Here is a 24,049-nt window from a genome sequence, read left to right as displayed (position 1 = left end):
GTTAGCCTTCAGGTGGCTTTCCATCCAGCAATAAAGCTGCTTCCTGCACGGCAGGAAACTCATGCATTGCTCCCTTGGTTCTCTGGGAAGTCTCTTTCCAATATCTTTGCAGCCTGTGTTTCTGCTCCTTGCTCTTCCCAAAACTCCGTTGTCCTGCAGGTTTCTTCCTCTCTCAACCTTTCTTCCCTCCTACTTTGCATTCTGGAAGCCTGTCTTTCCTAGTGCCCAGCTTCCTCCAAGGAAGAAATAACATCTCTGACTGTCCAGCAGCTCGGGTTTCAGGGTCCAGTAGTTCACAGAAGGCAAACTGAGCTTTCTCTGTAGGTCAGTCCCAGCCATTAAAAAAAAATTAAAGAAAACCACACATCATAGAAAAAATAATATGCTAATACTAAGCATTCAAACATAATGCAAATATCATCTGTTTCATAAGCACTTTGAAGAGTTTTGAAAGAAACTGGCTTACCAAAATCCTTACTCAATTATCTCATTCGTAAGCTGAGCAAGTATGTGCTGCATAAGCAGAGTGCTAAAATGTGTTGAAAACTGGCTGAACTGACAGGCTGAACAGATAATCAAGTGCTCAACATGCATTTGGCAATGAGTAACAAGCAGAATATCATAACAGTCAGTATCAGGGCAGATATTGTTCAGTTTCTTCCTAAGCACTCTGGACAACAAGACAAATTGCAAATTTGCTGAAAGAGCAATTGATAGTAAAATAAGGGATAAAGCCTTAAGCTGCAGCTTCGGAGGTCCTGACTGGACACTAGAGCAAAATTTCCTCATTGAAGGATAATGCAGCACAGGCACCATATACTCAGGCTGTGGAGTTTCATGGAGGTTTTCAAGAGCTGATGAAAAAGCCACAGCTGACTTTGTCTAGTGTTGGCAGCAGTCCTACTTTCAGCAAGTTTGGACCAGATGGCCTCCAAAGATCCCTTCTAAGCAATGTTTCTATGATTCTGTGAAGGTACAATACAGGAACTTAATTCTCAGGACAGCAATGATAATTTGGGGAACGTTCCTAGGAAGAACAAAGTATATAGAATCATAGAATCATAGAATCATAGAATGGTTAGGGCTGGAAGGGACCTTCAAAGGTCATCTAGTCCAACCTCCCTGCAAGGAACAGGGATATCTCCAACTAGATCAGGTTGCTCAGGGCCTCGTCCAACCTGGCCTTGAATGTCTCCAGGGATGGAGCATCCACCACCTCTCTGGGCAACCTGTTCCAGTGTTCTACAACTCTCATGGTAAAAAATTTTTTCCTAATATCCAATCTGAATCTACCTCCCTCTATATTCACTAATATAGTGAACTAAGTGGATGCACCAAATAAAATGCTTGCCATTCTGTTCAGGTAAATGGACGCTTGTTACCACTCAAACTCAAAAGGAATTTGTTAGTTTCAGCCTTTCTTATTACACGTTCTTAATCATTATTTGCATGAGGAAGAGCAGGGAGGTCTGGTTGCTTGTAGACTCAAAAAAACTCAAGTTAGAGAGAAGTCAAATCCTCAATATGGTAATAACACAATATACTTTGCATTGTCAAGAGCTTAGAAAAGACTCTCTTGCTTTTGTCGGACGATTCTCTATCAAGCTGACTCATTGACTGCCATTTAAATATCATTGTAAGTACATTTAAATACCTCATTACATTTACCAAACGTTGAAATATAATGTAATTCATCACAGTGACTTTTGAGTATACAAAGCCATCTTTTTACCTAGTTGGCCTATGGCCTATTCCAATATTGGCAACAGAAATAAGAAGTATATAGGACTGAATTCCAGTTAGAGCAAGTTGTTTTGCAAATAAAACAGTAACTTTTGCAGTAATGAGTTGTGTCTCTACCTAAAAAATACTCAGTGACATCTCCTCCATGCTGTCTATACTTGTCCAAGTTTCCTCTACTCCATTTTAGTTGTGTAGACTGCTCCAGTAACTTGTTTGTTTGAAGTCTGACAAGCAAACTTTCTACTGCTTGCTTAAAATTACCTGACTTTTCTGCTAGACCAAGAAAGTCAGCTAGCTTCCATATTAGAATTATTTTTCTGGAGTGTGCACACACATTATACATGCATATGCAACACAGAAAAAAACACAGAACAAAAAAATCAAACTGATGATAGGAAGATTTATTATCTGCCCTTACATACTCAGAATATAGGAAAAAGGTAATCATCACACACAGTTTAAGTAAATATATGAAACAAATTCCTTCCACATACAGCAAAACCATCTGTAAATAATACTTTTGAGCAGGAAGTTCATAATTAAATGGTCTGACTCAGCATTCCCTCAAAAGTCAAAGGTGCATAAATATGAAATAATATCACTAAGATCACTTAAGATATTACAGAGGGACATGAGTCATATCCACGCGAAAAAAAAAGTGTTCCTGGCATCACTAGGGCTTTATTATTCATTTTGCTTGTGGGTCATTCCTCTAGGGTCTAGTACATCGTATTCGGCGCTGTACTAACAAGCATCACAGTCCTGAAGTGCTTAAGATACAGTGTAAGTTACAGATAAGGAAAGTAAATCTTCATGCAAAACAACGAAATAATCAGAAAATAAAAATAAGACATTAGCTTGGCATTGTAACCTTCTAGCTGATAAATTACGAAAAAGTTTTTCTGTTGGTAAAGCTTCTATTTAATATCCTAAGAGGGAATAAACTTCTAAAAGCTTCACACAGCAGACTACTGCTACAAGAGGAAAACTCTCACTCAGTATGAATATGGGTACCAAAGTTAGCTCCCAGTAGAGTTACACAAAAGCAAAAAATAATTTTTCCAAGTAACTACAATTCATATCATATGAACTTCAAAAGACAGAATTTGATATCAAGAACCTACATCCTTCTTTAAGAAAATGCTCTCATGTAGAAAGCAGTGCAGTGTCAATGGATTAGTGATAACTCCAAATGAATTTTTTCTTCCAAGGCCCAGGTACAAAATGGAGTAAGTTCATGAAAACAGCTTCTCTACAGCATCTGTATTGTTCAACATATTCATCGATGATTTGGATGAGGGAGTAGAGTGCATGGTCAGCAAGTTTGCTGATAACACTAAACTGGGAGGAGTGGCTGACACACCTGAAGGCTGTGCTGCCATTCAGAGAGACCTGGACAGGCTGGAGAGTTGGGCAGGGAGAAATTTAGTGAAATACAACAAGGGCAAGTGTAGAGTCTTGCATCTGGGAAAGAACAACCCCATGCACCAATACAAGTTGGGGACTGAACTGTTGGGGAACAGCACAGGGGAAAGGGACCTGGGGGTCCTGGTGGACAGCAGGATGACCATGAGCCAGCAATGTGCCCTTGTGGCCAAGAAGGCCAATGGCATCCTGGGGTGTGTTAGAAGGGGTGTGGTTAGTAGGTCGAGAGAGGTTCTCCTCCCCCTCTACTCTGCCCTGGTGAGGCCGCATCTGGAATATTGTGTCCAGTTCTGGGCCCCTCAGTTCAAGAAGGACAAGGAACTGCTTGAGACAGTCCAGCGCAGGGCCACAAAGATGATTAAGGGAGTGGAGCATCTCCCTTATGAGGAAAGGCTGAGAGAGCTGGGTCTCTTTAGCTTGGAGAAGAGGAGACTGAGGGGGGACCTCATTAATGTTTATAAATATGTAAAGGGTGACTGTCATGAGGATGGAGCCAGGCTCTTCTCACTGGCATCCAATGATAGGACAAGGGGAAATGGATATAAGCTGGAACACAGAGGTTCCGCTTAAACATGAGGAAGAACTTCTTCACAGTAAGGCTAACAGAACACTGGAACAGGCTGCCCAGAGAGGTTGTGGAGTCTTCTTCTCTGGAGATGTTCAAAACCCGTCTGGACGTGTTCTTGTGTGATCTGATCTAGGTGGTCCTGCTCAGGCAGGGGGATTGGACTAGATGATCCTTTGAGGTCCCTTCCAATCCCTAACATTCCGTGATTCTGTGTGATCTGTAAAATGAATATATCCCAAAATGCATGCTCATCTACAGGTCTTGCACATCACTCAGCACTAGAGTTAAATGAGCATGCAACAGAAAGAATTAAAAACAGAACTTACCATCTTCTGATACAGATAAGTAAAATCCAATAATCACATCATTGGTCAAAGAGATCAGTCCTGTTTGCAAAGCTTGAAAAAATATACTTTTTTTAATGTTCAATGCATTTAAAACTACTAATGTATTCAAATATTTCAGGAAGCATTCTCTTCAGTCCATTCATTTACCTAACTATCTCCATGCATCAGATAGCGACCATATCCATCAGTTACCAATTAGCTCTAACAAGTATTTCTGTGTATATCTGGAGGACGTCCCCCCTCCCCTATAAAGATCAGAATACCAAAGATTTCTCCCCACCTCCCTAAACAGTCAAATGGAGAGGACAAGCAATATAGTCTTAAATTAGAAGATACAAAGACAAAACTGGAACATTATATCCAGATATGTTTAGCAAAAACAGTCTCCTTCCCAAGGCTGGGCTATGAAGAGCACAAGTACTCTACCTTCCCATTTTGTTCAAAACATACTGTAAATTTATTTAAATAATTTACTACTGCATATTTTAGCTGATCCCATTCATCGAAGCCAGGCTGAAACTTTATCCATCTTGTGCATTACTCGCTTTCCAAGTAATCCTATATACTTCAGCAGAGCTTCGCCAAATAAGACAACAAAGATGCATAACTGTAGATCAGATTTAATCACCTTAATGCAACAGTAATTCCTCTCCTCTCCTTTACTTTAAAAAAAAAAAAAACAAAATCCACAACAACCAGTCAGGGGCTACCTGTAAGTGCAAGACATTTATCCTAACAACATCCCTGCTACAGTAGGTGGGATAGTAATGGAGTGCTCCAATACACATGTAAAGCAGCCTGGTCAGGATAGAAAGATAAACCTGTGAACAAAATTTGGGTCCCAAGTTGTAAACAGGTCTGTAATCATTCAGTTATGCTTCTTCTCCACAGCATGAGTTTTGAACTATTCACTAAGGATTTTCCATTTAATATGTATCTTGGATCATTTCCTCTGTAGGTAGGGGTACAAATATCCTTGTGTCAGCTGGTATGAAGAACAGAACTTGTACAACAAAACAGGTTGATGAAGTGACTGACAGGGAAGAGATGTGGGTTATAAAAAAAACAAACAACCAACAAAAGAGATATTTGAAGGCTATTTTACCTACGTAGTCTTGAGTTTCTGCAAATCATGGTGAGGATTAGTTAAGAGAGTAAGAATACACATAACAAGCACAAGTGATATATTATGATTTGTATTACCCACATATATCAAATGGAGACCTTAAAGTGCCAGTAAGAAGCAGAAGTGTAAAGAAAAGGCTCCCAAGCTTTTAAAAAGGTCCTTATCCCATCTTCTGGTGAGTCTATTTAGACAGATGAGAGATTTCAATTATGAAAAGGAAAACATCCTAAAAGTTAGATAAAAGCTCACATTTACAGGATCAATGTTGAGAAGCAGGTAGCTTTGCTTACAAAAATGAGCTACTATCTTTTCCTTAGGTAAGCAGTAGCTTCCGTGCAGCCTAAGCACATGAGGTAAGCAGTAAACTGAAACTAAACACAACAGTGTAGCCATGTTCACAGGGTAAGAACGGAAAAGAAATTTAAGCTTCCAGTTTCAAGAAGGGGTGGAGGGTTGACCTTTCTTGTTGTAAATAACATGCCCGTTAGTGACACTTTTAGGAGCACAGGAAGACTGCAACTAAATCTCCAGGAATGAGATTTGCATTTGTTCCAAGTGCCTTTTTTTGTGCTTCAGGCCACTTTTTTTTTGTAACTCAAGTTTTCATGCACTTAGTGCACCCTCAGCAAGTTTGCTGATGACACCAAGATGTGTGGTGTTGTGGACACGCTGAAGGGAAGGGATGCCATCCAGAGGGACCTTGACAGGCTGGAGAGATGGGCCTGGGAGAACCTAATGAAGTTCAACAAGGCCAAGTGCAAGGTCCTGCACGTGGGTCGGGCCAATCCCAAGCACAAGTACAGGCTGGGCGGAGAATGGATTGAGAGCAGCCCTGAGGAAAAGGACTTGGGAGTGCTGGTGGATGAGAAGCTCAACATGAGCCAGCAATGTGCACTGGCAGCCCAGAAAGCCACCCCTATCCTGGGCTGCATCCAAAGAAGCATGGTCAGCAGGTCGAGGGAGGGGATTCTGCCCCTCTGCTCTCGTGAGACCCCACCTGGAATACTGCATTCAGCTCTGGAGTCCCCAACACAAGGAGGTCATGGAGCTGCTGGAGCAAGTCCAGAGGAGGACCACAAAGATGATGCAAGGGATGGAGCTCCTCAGCTGTGAAGACAGGCTGAGAGAGTTGGGGCTGTTCAGCCTGGAGAAGAGAAGGCTCCGGAGTGATCTTATTGCAGCCTTCCAGTACTTAAAGGGGGCCTACAGGAAAGCTGGAGAGGGACTTTTTACAAGGGCGTGTAGTGATAGGACAAGGGGCAATGGCTTTAAACTGAAAGAGGGGAGATTTAGATTAGATATAAGGAAGAAATTCTTCACAGTGAGAGTGGTGAGGCACTGGACCAGGTTGCCCAGAGAAGTTGTGGATGCCCCATCCCTGGAAGTGTTTAAGGCCAGGTTGGATGAGGCTTTGAGCAAACTGGTGTAATAGAGAGTGTCCCTGCCCATGGCAGGGGGGTTGGAACTAAATGATCTTTAAGGTCCCTTCCAACCCTAACAATTCTACGATTCTATGATTTCCACCATCAGTCCCCACAGGCAAGATTCTAAAACCTTCCGACACATTCTAGACATCTTTTTCCAAGCATCATCCCACCTTTTAAAAAGAATTAACTACAAAATATGGGCTATTCCTCTCAAGTTATAAGAAAAAGACCTTTTTCTAAGCACTGAAAAATTGTTAACTTCATAAAATTCAACTATGTAACCCAGTATTAAGTGCTTGTCTGAGAACTCTCACATTTCTGGATTCAGTTTATTGTTATCAGTACGGCAGTGAAACAATTTCAACAAAAGTTATCTAGCACAGTAGGAGACTCAAAGTCTTGAATAAATATGAAAGTGCATGGTGTATATATATACAGACATGAAACACTGGATATGTAAAAACACATTAGGATTCTGAGCTTAGCAGACAATTAAGAAGTATTAAAAGCAATTTATTAATGTAAAGCAGTGAGAAGCAATCTGTTTCCTGTGGTGCTTATATCAATACTTGCTTTTTGGAAGACTGCCTTCAGCACTGCAGAGCACTTAAATTTCAGTCGCATAAAATATTCTGTTCAAATCTTGCAGATAATTCTTACTCAGCTTCAGTTCAACTGCAGTGTACAAGTTGGCAGTGCCTTAATTCAGAGTTTGAGTAACTGTATAAGTTGTTTGAAATTTTACATAACTCATGTTTCATGTACCTATCAAACATACCATGGTACCACACATCAATGCTATGAACAAGCTTTTAAAAAATAGATTCTTTTCTAATATATGTTCTAGTTGAAGAGAAAGTAATTTGAAAATTAGAACCTACATCGTGAAATGACACACAGAACATGCAAGCAGCAGCAACCTCTGATTTTATAAGCTGCAAGAAGCAAGACTGGTCCAGAGGAAAGCAAACAGCAAAAGGAAAAACGCAAAGGAAAAAAGCAAAGGTAAGAGGACTGTATGAATTCCCATTTTAACTATCAAGTACTTAAAAGGAGGCATCGATGAGAAGTCCATAGGTTTTTTTGTTTAGTCAAAGTGGGTTTCAGTAGAAAACCTCAGGTAATCAAGAACCAGTTCTTTGGGAGGGGAAAAACAAACAAACAACAAAACAAACTACAAAAACTAGTTTCATTATCATTCAACCATGAAAGATTCAAGTGGAATTTTAAAGACAGATTGTGTGCTCCTTCAAATTCAAGTCAAAGCAGGAAAACCAGCCTCAAGTTCTGTAAAAGAACCAAAAAAGCTGGAAAATGAACCTTTGTTCTTATGTCCCAAGCACATACCTTCACAGCACTTCTATATTATGGTTTCAGTGACCCCATTTTTGTGTTAAAGGTTTCTGAGTGTTTTTCTTTTGTCCTTACAAGGAAGGAAAAAACCTCTGGAATATTGTTTTGCTAGATGCAAATAAAGCTGGGTAGGAAATACAGGAGTCTGGATGGTATCATTCCAAGATTTTCAACTATTATTCTCCTCTGTAAATACCATATTTTCTACCCTGGTTTGGAAGATCAGGTAATAGGAAGAAAGAATATTTATGAACTTCTCTCAACACCCATTTCTGACTTACCTGCACCTTCAAGTTCAACTCATTACTGCTAGCCAAATGTGGGTTCAGACACTAGCAAAGCACCTTCAGCACATCATCTCTGGCATTGATGTTCATCAAGATTGAAGTCACACTACTTTCCATCAGGATCTGCTTTCATTTATGCTGAGAGTCTCTGGAGCACCCCTTGATTTACACTAGGGTCTCCTAAAGAAGGTGCACCCAACCTTTGGTTTTGACAGCTCTCTGTGTTCTTTGTCCCCCATTAGATGTTTCTATAATTATTGCTCCTGTTTCATATGCAATACTTCCATGAATAATTAGCCTAAGCCCTGACTATATGTTCAATCACATGATCCCATGATACCACATGAGAAACCTCCAGTTAATCCAGCAGACTTAGACTGGTATCAGGACACTAGAGCTACTTCTACATGACAAAAGTTAAGCGATGTCAAGGCCCATTTCCAAGTCCCAAGGCTAACTGTCAGGGAGCAGCAAGAGCAAGGCAGCTCCATGAATGAAGATTAACTGGAAGCTGAGGCAGGGCAGGCAGTGCCCTCACAGACCAGGGCTTATCTGGCAGCATCTGACAGGGTGGGCTGAGCAGGGTGCTGGTCACAGCAACCATTGACAGTCTTGGCCACAGAAAACATGGAAAGAGGTCCCAGTTTACCCAAAGAGTCAGGAAGAGAAAGAAATGGGACCAGAGCCAAAACTAGAAAGGCTGCAACACAAGTCCAAGGCTACAATGTGGGTTCAAGGCATGACTTGAGACAGGTAGACCTATGTAATTGTTCAAACCAGGAATGAAGGCCCCATCCTGAGCTTCAGTGGAGCTCCTGGACCAATAAGCAGAGTGAAGCTGATAACAGTAACTGAATTCTGTTGGTGCACTTTGGGCCTTGACACAAACTGCCAGGTGCTGGCCAAGTCTACCCTATTAAACGAAAATTATTTAAATAGTTTCAAGGAAACTGTTAACTCTTAGCTTCTGAAATAGCTATTGGGAATGATCCCTGGGACCACACAGACTCCCAGACTATACCTGGAAGTTGTTAGGGAAAGTACTATTTGTCCTCAGCCAAAAGCGTGTCATGGACTATTTTAACAATTCTGTTGAAAACATTACTTCACATTATAATGCTGGAACTCTTGCCAGAACATTATGTGATTTACAGCAGCAACACAGCCTAAGAATATAGCATCAGATATTACACTTTCATGCTTATTAGGATGAAATTTCTCCTCAGTAGATACTTACTGACATTCAGTTGAGTGTTCTAAAAGCAATACATCAATTTAGGTTTTAAAGAAAACTATGACAAGCAATACAAAATAGAACTTTCCCTTTAAAATCAATTTAATAAATAGGCTACAAACTGCTCTAGGGTCTAGCTAAACTGCATTCCTTCAGTTTGCCCCTTCTCTGAGCTTTGTTTCGAAATCAGGTGTAGCCAACTATTTATACCACCATACCTGGTAGTGTTGCTGGTACGTTTGCCGAGGACAACATAATCTGTTTTACCAGGTTTGCAAGCAAGCACAATAAAGAATTTATCTCAGTATCACTTCCTAGCTATAAACAGGATACCATAGATGGAATATAATAAGTGGAATGAGGAAAGAGTTCAGAAAGGTAAAAAAGCTGAAAAGAAAAAAGCACATGGCTAAAAGCTGAGTTCAGTCCATGAACCACAATACACTGCAAAAATTAAGGACTAGATTCACTGTAAACAAAGATACTGCAAAAGGACAGTGAGGTAATATTTACTCTGTAAAACTATTTTGCAGGGCTGAAATAAAACTCAAATATATTTAGGGTGAACATTGTTGTTCATATCGCACAAAACCAGCAAGGATTAAAAATTATATTTGGTACTTAATATTCAGCCAGCAGGGTATTTAAAACAACATTCTTTAATATACTTTATCTTTACTTCTTCCCACAGCTGAAGTGGGAAGAAGAAAAGCAGCTTCATGTGGTACATGAAGGGGTCAGCAGATGGCACCCATGGCACTTGACACAACCGGAGCACACACCTTCTGATGTCCTTTAGTTCACACACAGTGGATTATTCACAGAAAGTGTAGCTTTTTTTCGGTACCAGCCAGGATTTTCCTTTATACAGTGTAAATAGTCTAAGTGGGTATAAATTAAGTTTATCTTCACTATCAAAGTGACTTGCTGCATGATTATTAGGTGCAAGAATAGATTAGAAAGAAGTGGAACAGCAATTTTCACTTTCATTATTTTAATCTCAAATTCCACAATATTGGTGTTTTTACGCAGATTTCAGATGTGACCCCAGTTTTAAATATCTTCCTTCACCCCACCCTACATTCACCTAAGCCATGACCTCAAGAAAAAAGAAAACAAAAAACCTCACATACAGAGGGTGATTCAGGTATACAATAAAGCTCAAAAACACCAAAGACATTCACAAGACACTAAAGTTTCCCTAAAAGTCAGTATCACAGAATACTGACACAACCCATATTTTATAGGTCCAGGGTTCATAGCAGTCCATATGCTACAGTCCTTCAAATGCAAAGTAAGGTATGGAGGGCATTAACTGCTAATGCAGAAAGTAGAAGCAGGAAGGTAGGCACCAAACATTTCAAGATCAACCCATCCAGAAACTGTATACCGCATCTTTACGGTACATAAAACACACAAAATCCTAAAACAGTCACTGTCCTCAAATGACTTTCAGCTTATGAAGAATTTTCTGAGAACTCAGTGTGTTTTAAGGTTTGCATTGAGATATACTGTTAGAAAGTAGTTTGTTCTCTTTTTTTTTTATGTTGGAATAATTCTTATTCCAAGTGCAGATCTGTGCAAGACCTATTAAACAGGAAAAAGAAATTAAAAAAAACAACAAACCAAAAGAGAAAAAATGGGTTGGAAAGATACAGGCATGAGTTTCAGAAAAATCTCATCAATACCTTTACTGAATACATTACAAAATAAGGCATACATCCATCTCTCTCTGGCAAATATCTGATAAGGATTTAATTCTTAGATCTGAAGTAAATCCATGAAATACAGACACATAGTTTGGACAAGCTAATGGCTGTTTTCACCGTTACTACATAATGTCAATCTGATCATACATTTTTGATCAACAGAAAGATTATAGTGCAATAGGGTTTTGAATAGACCATCTGAACTACGCTTCAGGAGGTGACAGTTACTTCCATGAAAACTTCTCAAAATTTAAATACATACAAAGGACACTACATCTGCCATATGTAGGCCACAAGACAGCAGGGAGTCAGAAAAACTTCAGTTTCAAAACTCTAAGGGTGAGATTAAGACAATCAGTAAATAATAAAACTATTTATTTGGGAACTACTTATTAAAAGGTATACACTTTGTTATGTAAATCATTTGAAACTGGAATACAAAGAGGAGTTATCTTCCTAAGATACACTCCTGTACCATTTGTGCTGTGTTTCTCCCTCTAACTGAAAGAGAAACAGGAGAAATTATAATGCTCATACCAGAAGAAGCCATAATACAGAGCAAACACAGATATAATGGATACTATTACTGTAAAAAAACACCTGAAGTGAACTGGTCGTAGTAACAAAGATGATTTGTAGTTACAGATACAAAAGATAAGGGGATTTACAGAAGGACACAGAAAGGAAAGACACCATAACAGCACCCTGTGATATATTTCTGCAGCTCCTGTTGACAGCAGCACACTTTAAAGGAATTTGAACTGTCCAAGATGAAAACGTTTAAGTCAGATGGTGAAAAGTAGCCGTGCACATGTATTCAGAGGAATACGACCACTAGCAGATAAGAACAGAATGGGTCTAGAAGTTATTCAAGTAAGCATAAATCATTATCTAAGCTGAATTTTTCCTGTGCTTGTTAAACATAAATTCTTGGGAGAATCCACCCAAAAGCTTTGCAAAGGCAAGAAAGTGAAAGCAACCAGTGTCAAAAGACAGTAAACCTTGTTAATGTATATTAAATATGTTTGATACGGCATAGGAGCCAGCCTCTGGATCAGAGCCTGCCCTGTGTCAGTGCTCTCAGTCTGTACACGGCCCTGTCCCAAGAACTGAAGGAAAAATCAAATAAAAATAACTCTAGTTCCCAAATTGGCAGAAGGCTGATCTAGAAAGCCCTGTGGCTTGATGCAACGCCAGCCATGTGAAATACCCATTCCCATCACCTCAACACCGGTGGTGCTTCAGCCTGAGTGAACTGACTATACTTTCAGCCAGGGATACCACAGACTCCAGCTGTTAAATGGGGGGGGGGGGGCGGGAGCAAACAGAGCTTTCAACAAGAAATAGCTTGATAAATAGATAAGCAACCAGCATTCAGAAGACTCAAAGAACAAAACCAGACTTGACTTTATCATGGCTTTTGGAAGTCAGCCCCATGGAGCACACTAGTCTGTTACTGAGGACTTAAAACAGGTGTCAACTCCCACTCAGTCAGGGGCTGGTACCTCATTTCCTCAGCATCTTCTGAAGTTTTCAGTTTTGTTCTTCCCTTGTAAGCTAGCCACAGACTGGAAACAGGGGGATGAAATGATCAGATTTCTCCCCAGCACTAGTTCCAATAACATTAAACGCACCATTTCTAAATGATTGCATGCTACAGTCTTACAATGTCTTTATGCTTTTCAGACTACCTGAAAAACTCATGAAAGACAACCCATACTGATTCGAATCCACCCTGCTGCAGTGTAATAGATGCCTTCGTTACCCTCTTGCCGGGGATACCGTAATTTCTTTTTCCCCATCCTACTGTCATCTTAGCTTCCAGCTCATTAGTCTCTATCACGTAGAAAAGGTTTCTCTAATCCCTCTGAGACATACACATTACATCTACCATATTTGCAATGCCCCTGCATCTGTATTAAGTTTCAAAGCCCGGCACAAAAGTCATGTCATATAAGCAGGGTAAAGTGTCCAAAAACGTAATCAAATTAGAGCAGAAGAACCTACAGTTAAAAGTAATCACATTAAAGCAAGACAACAAAAAAAGTACAAGATAATGATTAAAAAAAAAATGTCACGCACTCATACTAGATAGGAAACTAAGAATTTGAACAAACTCCTCAGTGGACAGAATGATATAGTTTATCAGCAGATCTACTGCCTGAGGATTGGATCCGAGCATGCAGCCATAGAGAAATCCTTGCACTTTTGCAGGCAACGCTAAAAATTCCATCAACCACAAAGCAGCATGAACTTATCTGGCACAGAAGAAAACATGTTTTCAAATGCACAGAAGTAACTGATAATTCATTTCACTTTGATTCAACCTTGAACATCATCTTTCACCTTTGTGCCCAAATCTATTGCAGAATTTGTCTCAACCAATGCCACAATCTTAAAGCTGCACTCGCTCTCTCTCTCCTCCGCTCTGTATTACCTAAAATCACCTTCCAGTATCCCTCATTTTCTAAGATGACATTCCCTTTTCAAGCATTAATTTTACCCACCTTTATTAAACATTGATTTATTAATTACATTAAACTCTGGTGCAGTGTCCTTAATACATATTTTTTATGAAACATTTGAGAAATTCCCTTAGATAACTGGTAATTAGAGTTGTAAATGTACTGTTTTGAATGCGATTAAGCCAGAACATAGCTTCTGTAAATGCAGCGTCTTTATGCATTGGTAATGAAGGCTGACCTTCATTTAGAAGCCTTTTCCTTGGGCCAGAAAACTGATATCAGAACTTGTGGATGGATTAAGACCTCTGATGGTATTAAAATAAGGAACAGCTGCTGCCCTAACCACATTAGAATGGCTTTACTGCACTTTTTGATTACTATCAGCTAGAAAAACAGTATTTTTGTTGACTTCAGAATGAGTTTGCTGGAGGGAGAAGGGCAAAACTATTTGATTATTAGCAGATATTAGCTGATAACTACTAAGCAAAACAAACCAAAGACTTTTCTATAAACTACATAAAGGCAGCTTTTCCCTTTGAAAGATGTAGCTCTTGCTTGCAGCAGCAGCAGCTATCAGAAGGGTTGACTTCTTGTTTTAATACGCGCTGTGCCAATGTAAGTTTTAACTAGATGCAAGGAAGTTCCTTTAGAAATCATTACTGTGATTTATTCCAAGTGTGACCTGGTATCCATCTTCTTGGCTTTGTATCACTTTACAAAAAATTTGCTACATCTTAGATTGCCAGCCAAGAAAAGGCAAAAATACACCCAAGAGTAACAGAGGTCAATAATGGCAAGTATCACCAGTTACAATAAATCCAACCCTCTCAAACTTGGTCAATATGAAATACCATAAAATGGCACGGAGAGATGGCTGCTAGGTTCTCTTGCTTATTATCCCAGAAAGCAACATATCCTGCTATCATCTTGAGGTAAAAAAGGCTCAGTATTCCATGTATATGCAGTCAAACTCTCAAATATTTTCAAGCAGGATAATGAAAAGGAAAAAAACAACCAACAACAAAACTTCTCTGGAGATCAGCAGACGTCCTTGGTTGGACTCCACATCCCAGCTAACACTGGTAGAGAGTTCAGAGGAAAGGCACAGCCTCAGTGTTCCAGGCCAGATCTCGACTTCCTCAAAGATCAAAAGGCATTTGAGTCCAGGAATTTAGTTCAACCTATTACAGGAGACAGACAACTGCAAAGTGGAATCTTAATCTAAATTTGCACAGTGTTTAGGGATATCTAAATCAGACCTACCCACGGTTTATCCTACAAAGTCCATTGTGCTAGAGAAAGGACTAATTAACAGAATGATTCTTTACTGACCTTGCAATTCTCTCTGGCTCCCAGAGCCTATCTTTTCTCATGCCACAACACAATGTCCTCACAACCTTGGCATGGATTTGCCAACACCTTTGTTAAAATGTCTCATTATTCAAAACTCTGTATATTTTAGCAGAACTGGTAAGAAAATTATATTCCTGTACAAAAAAAAAAAAAAAAGAAATATTTACCCTGAATGGTCCTTTCCCAGGAAAGATTTCCCACCCACTCTGGTTTCTTGAGATAACACATTCCCTCTAGACTGCAGAGTAGAGTACGACCACAGAAAGCCAACACTAGAAGAATTTTTCCATAGTTGCTCTTTGGAGAAAAGTACATTTCCAAATTTAAAAAGCAGACAGTAACTGCTGACTTGTGTGTTCTGGAAAGAACATTAATCAGTTTATTTTTGTAATTTACAAACAACTAGTATAGTTAGATGCTTTGAAGCACTACTCCAAATTTCAGCTGCAACAAATACAGGCCTACCTTTAACCCAGTTGGTCTTTTGCCAGGCACATTCTCCCATCAAAACACGGGCATTTATGCTACCAAGCACCCCGTGCATGGATGGGAAAATAATCCCAAGCACCGTATAAGTTATTAGAGAGCATCCACAATGCAGACAGTGGTGTTTCAGTCCCATAAATACTTGTCACTTTTTTGGATGGTTGAGGTTTTTTTATTGTTTAAAAAAAAAAAAAAACAACGACCAACAGATTTTCAGAGCAGGTATTGATTAGTGATTGAATTTACAAATATTTGGAGTTTGGCAATTCCTGGATGCCAACAGGATAATCATGGCTAAGTATACCTGCTACTTGCATGGTATGAAATAGGCATATGCACACATTCAACCTGACCATACTGCTACAACTGCACCATTTCAGCATGCTCTTTGTGTTTCTTCAAATGCTATCAAGTCATAAAGCATTTTTCCAGAAAGACAGTAGAAATGCTGAAGCCTTTCAGTAACAGCCAGAAAGACCTAAGAAGGAAGACAGAAGGAATGTTTAAACCAGACTAGACTAACGACTCCTTACAGTTCCATTGGAAATTCTGCAGATCACCTTGGAGAACATTAGTGTCAGACCCTATCTATATATGTAAATACATGAGCTGCCTTTAATACCCTCAGCAAGTTTTCTTGATAACAGCAACAAGAGCAACCTTGAATAATCTCCTTTTATATATATATACACACACGTATTAAAATTCTGAACATGCAAACCACAACAACTAAAATTAATTCATTTTATTCCTCTGAACCAGAATGAACACTCAGTAGATCCCAAACATAAAGGAAGGTTAACGTCACTACTGCCCTTTCTCCAGGTAAAGCTTCAGCATCTTACTGTTACTGTGGTTGTACAGCCCTAATATGCTTTATAGATCTTAGTGCCCGTCATGTTTAGATAGTTCACATGACACAGTAGGTCTGACTTAAGTGATTGTTTGTGTTATATGAGCACCTCAACACAACTGAACTGACACATGAGTAAAGCACAAAACCAACAGCTACACAAAGGAGCTATCACACCAGCAACCCATTTCACATGTTAATACGTGGCTGACTAACAAGGTCTAGCAGCTATACCATAGGAAGTGAATTAAGGTAGGTTTATGAATGACAAAAATCAACAGCTCTTTTTGGTTGTAGAGAGGACTTATATAATGGGGCTGAAAAAGTTGGGATTATGACTCCATATCACTCCAGCAGTCAGATGGCATCTCAGATGTAGAGCATGAAAGTTCATACGTATTTTCAGCTGAAATACTACATTGCACTGATATGGTTCACAGAGAAAGTATTTGAAGTGGCTTACAGAATAAATGCCATGGAAAATGAATTTTTTAGACTGCATAATTCTCAGAGCAAGAACAGCCTCCTATAGCTGTATTTTAGTGCCTCCATGATTATACAAAAAAGTAGTTTAGATGTCCATGAACCACCACTCAGGGAAGAGTGCAAGATAGGATTCCGAGAGGGAAGTTATGATTCACAAAATGCTGAAAGACACTGCTCGTTGCTCTGCAAGCTCTCTGTATTTTTATTTGATTAGATGCATATACAGTGTATAGTAAAGAAACACTTCAATTTTTACAGAATGACAGGGAATAACATTCAACTCATTTATAAAACAGAACAAAACAATGTAGGTAGAGATTCCACAGCACAAGGCACGGTCTGTTTCAAGTGGCAGTTTCTGATAACATTATCATATCAACGGACAACAACCTTAAAAGGTAGAAAAACTGAAAGTAAAACAAAGCAACAGCAAGTGTACCAGGAAGGCAGAATGAAGTCTGCATTCCTTTCCAGGCTTGGAGCGGTGACTTCATCTTTGCTAGGGTGACCTTCCACTGAGTCCAGGCTTGAATACTAATATTAGACTAAAAAGAAGTGTGCCACCCTCTAAATATAATGATGACTCAACACCTAGAGGCTTCAGTGATGTAATATGACCAAAGAGGTTCTGACTTCACAATCTAGATTTTTAAAAGTGAAGGCAAAAGGAACAGCTCTTCCTCTGCAGAAACAAAGCCTGCCTCCTAGAGCATCTTCTTGAATTAGCCTGTAGGAAATGGGAACCAAAGAAAGATTTCACAAATGGTAGCAGACACACCAGCTCCACTTTGTTTAAAAAAAGCACTGAACAGACACATTTCAATTAAATGCTTCAGAGCCAAAGCATCAGTAGAAAGTTTCAGTTCCAGAATTAACATATAAAAGTTAAAGACCACACAGCAGACCATTGAACAGTTCAGGGTCTTTTACTGCACCTTAAAAGTAAAAATAGCAGCATGAAGATATGCTTTGTTGAGAAAGCTGAATGCAAGTACAGAAGAAGCCAGCCTTTCCAAGTAAGGCTACAGAGTTCTTTTAAAGCATCATCCTTGGACAAATATTCCAGCACTCACTTGAGTCAGATTTAAATCTTTTTAAAGGCCCAAGCTCAATAATACATCTTAAAAAAGAAGTCAACTGAAGTCTAGCATAGGCTTCTGTAATAAAAGCAAGTAGTTATCTAATATATGTAAATAAAGTTGTAACGTGAAAAAAATCTCTCATGAGAATAGTAACTGTTTTCATACTCAAGTCCTTCTATCACAGTAAGATTATCTTTTCCATTGACTTCCCCACCCTGCCCTCATTAAGCTCATGGTTCAGGAAACACATTTTTAATCACCTTCATTCCCTGATCTTGCATTCACACACTGACCCTCCTCAGAAGAACTAGGATACACTTCAACATATGTTCACGGAATCACAGACTGGTGGAGGTTGGAAGAGGCCTTTGGAGGTAATCTTGTCTAACCCACCCTGCTCAAACAGAGCCACCCAGAGCCAGCTGCCCAGGACCACATCCAGACAGCTTCTGAGCACCTCTGTGGAGAGAGACTCCACCACCTCCCTGGGCAACCTACGCCAGCGCGCAGTCACTCTCACAGGAAGAAAGCATTCCCGAAGTTCAGAGGAAGCCTCTGGTGTTTCAGTTTGTGCCCATTGCCTCTGGTCCTGTCACCGCGCACCATTGAAAAGAGCCCCTGGCTCTGTCTTCTTTGCACCCTCCCTTCAGGTGTTAATACACACGCTTAGAAGGTTCACCTGAGCCTTCTCCAGTCTGAAGAGTCTCAGAGTTCTCAGCCTTTATTCATACGAGAGATGTTCTATTCCATTATCTTAGTGATCCTTCAATGGACTCTCTCCAGTATGTCCATGTCTTCCTTTACTGGGAAGTCCAGAACTAGACACGTTTGGTCACTGTATTTTCTCATGCACAAATACATAAGTAAGTAATAAAGTAATAATATCTCCTATTGGTTTGAGTTACATTGGCAAGAAAAAGCACTTAATGGACTTTGGCCATCATTTCCTAGGCAACTCCACCATAAATAAAATGCTCAGAAACTGATTAATCATTGTATATCTGAAATATAACTATCCTGTTTAATAGGCGCTCCCTCCAATTTGAGCCAAAATAGTGAAAAAAAGAAGAGCATACAGCCTCTAAACAGCTTGAGGAAACACATCCTTCCCTCCCAGAAGCATATTCTAATAGTGATAGTTTTGTGTAAGCATCTCCTGAGGCACTACAGCATCTGAAGAAGTCATCTGAGGAGGCAAAGATGCTTCACTTGACAGTGTGCTTACCAGTTACAGCCTGAAGGAAATTACAGTCACATTACAGAAAGGATGGTTTTACAAAACAGTGATAGATACATAACAAAAGCGCAACAACAAAGGGGTTATTATCCAAAAAGTCTGCGGGTTATATGTAGCAATTAACTGTTATAACACACACATCTCCACCCTTAGGAGTAATCAGAGTCATGCCCTTTGGCTTGCCACAACAATTCCTTTATCAGGAGAGATAAAAGGAGCAGCACCTCATATACAGTCACACTATCAGCCAAAAATAACAGCCTCAATTTTGCCATATCTTGCTCACGTAAGTAGTCCCAGCAGTTTTTCCAAGAGACGTGGCAAATCCCAGGGTTTAGGAGTAATTTTATTTTTAGCTTCTTTACAATAAGAAGTCCATGACCCAACCAAGTCAGTGCTGTACACTCCAAAAAATTTGCCCCTACCACTAACAGGTTATATACCAAAACAAGTGATCAGAACACAGGACAGTGATGGGGACACAGCTGAATGGGACCACAGCTTTGCAACAAGCCTGTTGGATAATCTACTTCTCCGCACCTTTGTTCTTTGAAAACTAAAATCCCAGTATTTTCTAGTCATATTGTAAAGAAGGTACAACTTCATTTTCTGTACGAAGGAGCAAGCTGTCCATGATGGGAGTGGAGATAAGTAAAACCACCTCCCTGCAGCTGTAGCAAGCTGTTAGTGCACTGAAGCTTCTAAACCATCCTGAGAAAATCCTTAAATGCCCGTATTATCGACCCAGGTATCCAGAGCATTCTCCTGACCTAAGCACATACTTCTTTCCAAGAACACAGGTTGGAAAGGCAGGGAAATATTTTTGACCAGATGCTCTGTTACTGTAGAAAAATCAGATACACGTAGCTAGTACTAAGCTACAGTCCCCTTTTCTTCTGCCAGTGTTTAAGATCAGGCAGTCACTCCTCAGTAACTTCCTTTAAGCCAGATGGCAACACTTGTCTTCAGATCCCAAGGCCCATAACTTTTCAGACGCACTCTACCTTGAGACTTCAGTGTGCCAGCTAGGAGAAAACTCAAGCCTGGCGTGAGCTTTCACATCAAGCCTCATCAAGCCTGGTGTGAGGACAGCCTTCAGCTGCAAGAATTCCTCATCTTCAGAAAATGAGGCCCAAATGCAGGGAGATGCCATCAACATTCTTGTTAGGCAACACAGAATCCTTTCTAAGAAGTGCTGTACAGCCACATGATATTGGTCAAAGGGTACATCTGATACAGGACACACTAAGAACACACAAAGCAAATCAGCTTATCCACAGTGCAGGCGCACGTGGAGCTAAGTGTTCCCTCAAGGCTGCTGTAAGCCCACACTCAAGCCCACACCGGAATTTACCCTATATCTGATACAAAGTAGTTAAATGCCTTCAAATAAAACAAAAAATATTTAAGGCGTTTGCTTTTAGAACCTATGTTTAGTGAATATATTGCTTAGATATTTGTGTGTTAAAGTTTGAACTTGACAGTTCAGCCTCTTAAGACACTTTAGATAACGTAATTAATTATATAATAAATTAAGATTATTACATGCCAGAGCCACTCAGAAGTTCATATATGTAAATATTATTTTTGTACCAAGTTCACATACCAAATCAAAACAACGATTTACAATGACAGGTTCCTCCGGCTTTCTTTACTAGCCAACTTGTGATTTCCAAACCAGTCATACCTTGTTTTCCCTCCTAAAAGTCTAGCTCAGGAGTAGAAGTCAAAGATACACTGCAAAAACTTTACTTTCTGTAGAATGGATAAAACAATGAAACTACGGTAGATATAACCATTACTGTAGCATGTTCCTTAAAAAGTTTAGTGTACCACTATATATACATGTTGGATCAATACATAATTGAAGATATGATTGCTAGCAGCATTTATTAATTGTGACTGTGTGAGATTCAAAGCTTTAGCTTTGTAACTTGACAATATTTTATGTTGAATTCATGTGTGCTCTTATCCTGCAGCAACAGTTAATAATAGAAAGGATTACGGGTATTAATCAACTAGGAACACAAGTACATGTTCTACAGGAATAATAAAAATCATAATCAGCTCCCCAGGTCCTTGGATTTAATGAGAAATCTGAAGGTAATCCCATCTAGTTAAATATAGACTTATGGGAATAACTACTTACCTGCAAACAGAGCTGTTCAATCCATGTCGTTGAGGATAGTTTACAGGCACACATGGAACAGAATATCCACCTCCACAACCCAGCTACTATTCTTAAGACACATCCTTAAGTCCTGCAAGTCTTTGGGGATTGCTATCCCACATACTTACATAATCACCCATTCCATTTTCTAACTAAGCCATCAGCTAAATACTAGAATACAGCTCTCAAAAGTCAAAGCTCAGGAGCAAGTGGGGATAGAATCTCTTGCAGGATGAAGAGAGATTCTCTAGTTGTAGGCAGGCTTCTACGTTCTTCCTTTAAAACTGGACTTTCAGACAGACCCCTTCAACTTTAGTGAACTTCAATATCAGATGGCTGGCTACAAAATTCCACAAAATGGCACAACATAGATGCAAGATGCTTATTATCAAAAGGAATTAAACACAATCAAATGGTGCACTGTTTTCCAAGATCGCGATTTAAAGTGTAGGATTTTTTATTTATATATACACTACGATCATTTTGTTTAGTGCTATGGTATGAACTTTTATTTTCTTTTAAGCTTTATTACTCAAAACATACACAAGCCATCATTACGGAAGGCAAAGACGTCTAAAAAATTAAACCCAAACAATTCCACTTGTGCAGCCTCAACAGATACCACTTTCAGAATCTTTAACAGGAAGCCCGTATCCTTAGAAGTCTTGTTTTATTTCCCTTCCATCTGGTAATTTCCCCACTAAAGCCCCTTTGTCAATCCTGGCCAGCTTTGGTTCCAGCGAATCTGATCTGTAGTTTTATCTGGATACCTCCTCAGTCAGCTCCAGACAAAACCCACTTTACTACTGCCAGTTAATTTCTGAATTGAAAATTCCAGATAAGATGCTTGAGTAGCCTCAAATGTGCCTGTAACAATTAGCCTAGACTAATTTCATCAGACAATAAAGCCCCGAGCTATCAGTTTTAAATCCCTGATAGCTCCATCAGGAAGAACACTAGGCTAAGAAACAGGATCCAAACAGTTCCTGCAAAAGTTGAATTTTTTTTTAATATATTTTAAGAGGTTATTGTTTTCAGCCATTCTGTTTTAAACTAATTGCAGAGTTAAAAATATTCTCAAGCAGTTCCTCTTGTCTTTGTTCTAGCATTCATTTTGGATTTTCCAGATAAAAGAGTATTTCAGATAACTTAAAACATTTGAGAAAATACAAGAAAGGCAGCCTCCCACTGCAGTGGTATGTGATCAGCAAGTGGGAGAAACTTTCACATGTTTAATTTTGCCACATCTATCATGACTGCAGCTCTGGTTGCTATGAAGACATGTACCCACATCGCAGTATTCTGCAAATCTTAACAAAAGAAAAACATTTTTGTTTACCACACTTGAAAAAAAGGGGTTTAAGCTTTTGAAATAAACATCATGGCAAAGTGTTGTTGCCACCTTAGAAAACTCGTATTTGTGATCCAGTCCCTTTGTACAAGAAAGATTAAACTATCTTTAGTCATTGAAACTGCAATAAACACAAACACAAGGCATATGTTTCTCTTGCACTGAAAACATGGAAACTGACACTGTACCTTACTGTCTTCATCTTCAAACACAGACTGGTGAACATTACAAGCAAAGAGAGAATTCGGGAGATCGTTGAAGTCAATTATTTCATGAAAATCTTCCTCTGCAAAACATCTCTTTAAATTGTTGTCTCCATTGATAGAGTAGAGTAAGAACTGTCCTCCATCTTCTGGGATGCAGCCGTAGTGACCGAGGCCTCGCATTCCAAAGAAGTATGAGTCTCCCCTCATCCCTGGCAGCATGGAGAAGAGAGACACAGTTACACTATACTTTTAAAAATATCACATACACAAGTTAACCCAGAAACTCTTAGTTTGGGGGCTTAGCTTGTAGCAAGTCTATTTCACACTATTGTAAGGCAGCAACTGACCTCTGAAACAGGGCACTAAGACTGGTTTCACCAAGGTTCAGGTAGGGACTTCGCTTTAGTTTCATTTATTAGCACAGAAAGACCTAACTACATCAGCACAGGCTGCCGAAGGCAGCCAGAAGCAAGGCATTACTTAGTGCTTCTTGCCCTAAATGAAAATACTGTGTTGTATTTGGGTCTAAGAGAGCCTTGTTTTGATACTGGGAAGGCAGGCTGGTACTTCTGGGCTTGCAGTCAGCTTAGAAAGAAAGTGTACACTGTGGATAAGAAGATGAAAATAACTTTGAAAACTATATCAGGCATCAACTCAAAGGAAAAAAAAAGATCCTGTTGGAAAGTGGCGTGAACACAGAATCATCAAAAAACAGTACAACTAAGACACATCACTATTACAAGAATAAAGCCAGTTTTTTCTATGGTTTAAGGACAGAAAGTACTCTGGTTTTCCACGCTTATTAGCAATTTGTTTGTTTGCATCTTAATCACATTAGGAAGCAAATAAAAATGTGAAGGGAAGCGTGGACTCGAGACGATTCTCTCCACCTTTCACAAAAGCCTTGCTGACTTTAGAGCCTGTATCCCAAATCCATCAGGATAGAAAGATAATTTTAAGACACACTGAAGGACACAGAAGTAACAGCCCCATAAATCAAACAGTACCCTTATTGCTGACACAAGAGTAAACTTCACACCAGGCAAGTGGATTATGTGCACCCTCAGCAAGTTTGCTGATGACACCAAGATGTGTGGTGATGTGGACACGCTGGAGGGAAGGGATGCCACTCAGAGGGACC

At 39.6% G+C, this 24,049-nt stretch overlaps 1 protein-coding gene across 1 annotated transcript in view; it reads right to left on the bottom strand.

Moving 5' to 3' along the window:
* Positions 1–23,115, bottom strand: part of RCAN2 (regulator of calcineurin 2) — an 84,917-nt gene extending 61,802 nt beyond the window's left edge. Inside the window, exon 1 of the mRNA XM_086623815.1 lies at positions 22,891–23,115. Within this exon, the coding sequence (XP_086479941.1) occupies positions 22,891–23,115 (225 nt within the window). The remainder of the gene's footprint in view (positions 1–22,890) is intronic.
* Between the last annotated feature and the right edge of the window lie 934 nt (positions 23,116–24,049).

The sequence above is a fragment of the Tauraco erythrolophus genome, chromosome 2, assembly GCF_009769465.1.
Source record: "Tauraco erythrolophus isolate bTauEry1 chromosome 2, bTauEry1.pri, whole genome shotgun sequence".
In the NCBI taxonomy this organism is placed as follows: Eukaryota; Metazoa; Chordata; class Aves; order Musophagiformes; family Musophagidae; genus Tauraco; species Tauraco erythrolophus.
The sequence above is the reverse complement of the archived record's forward strand: the minus strand, read 5'-3'. Positions and strand labels throughout refer to the sequence as shown.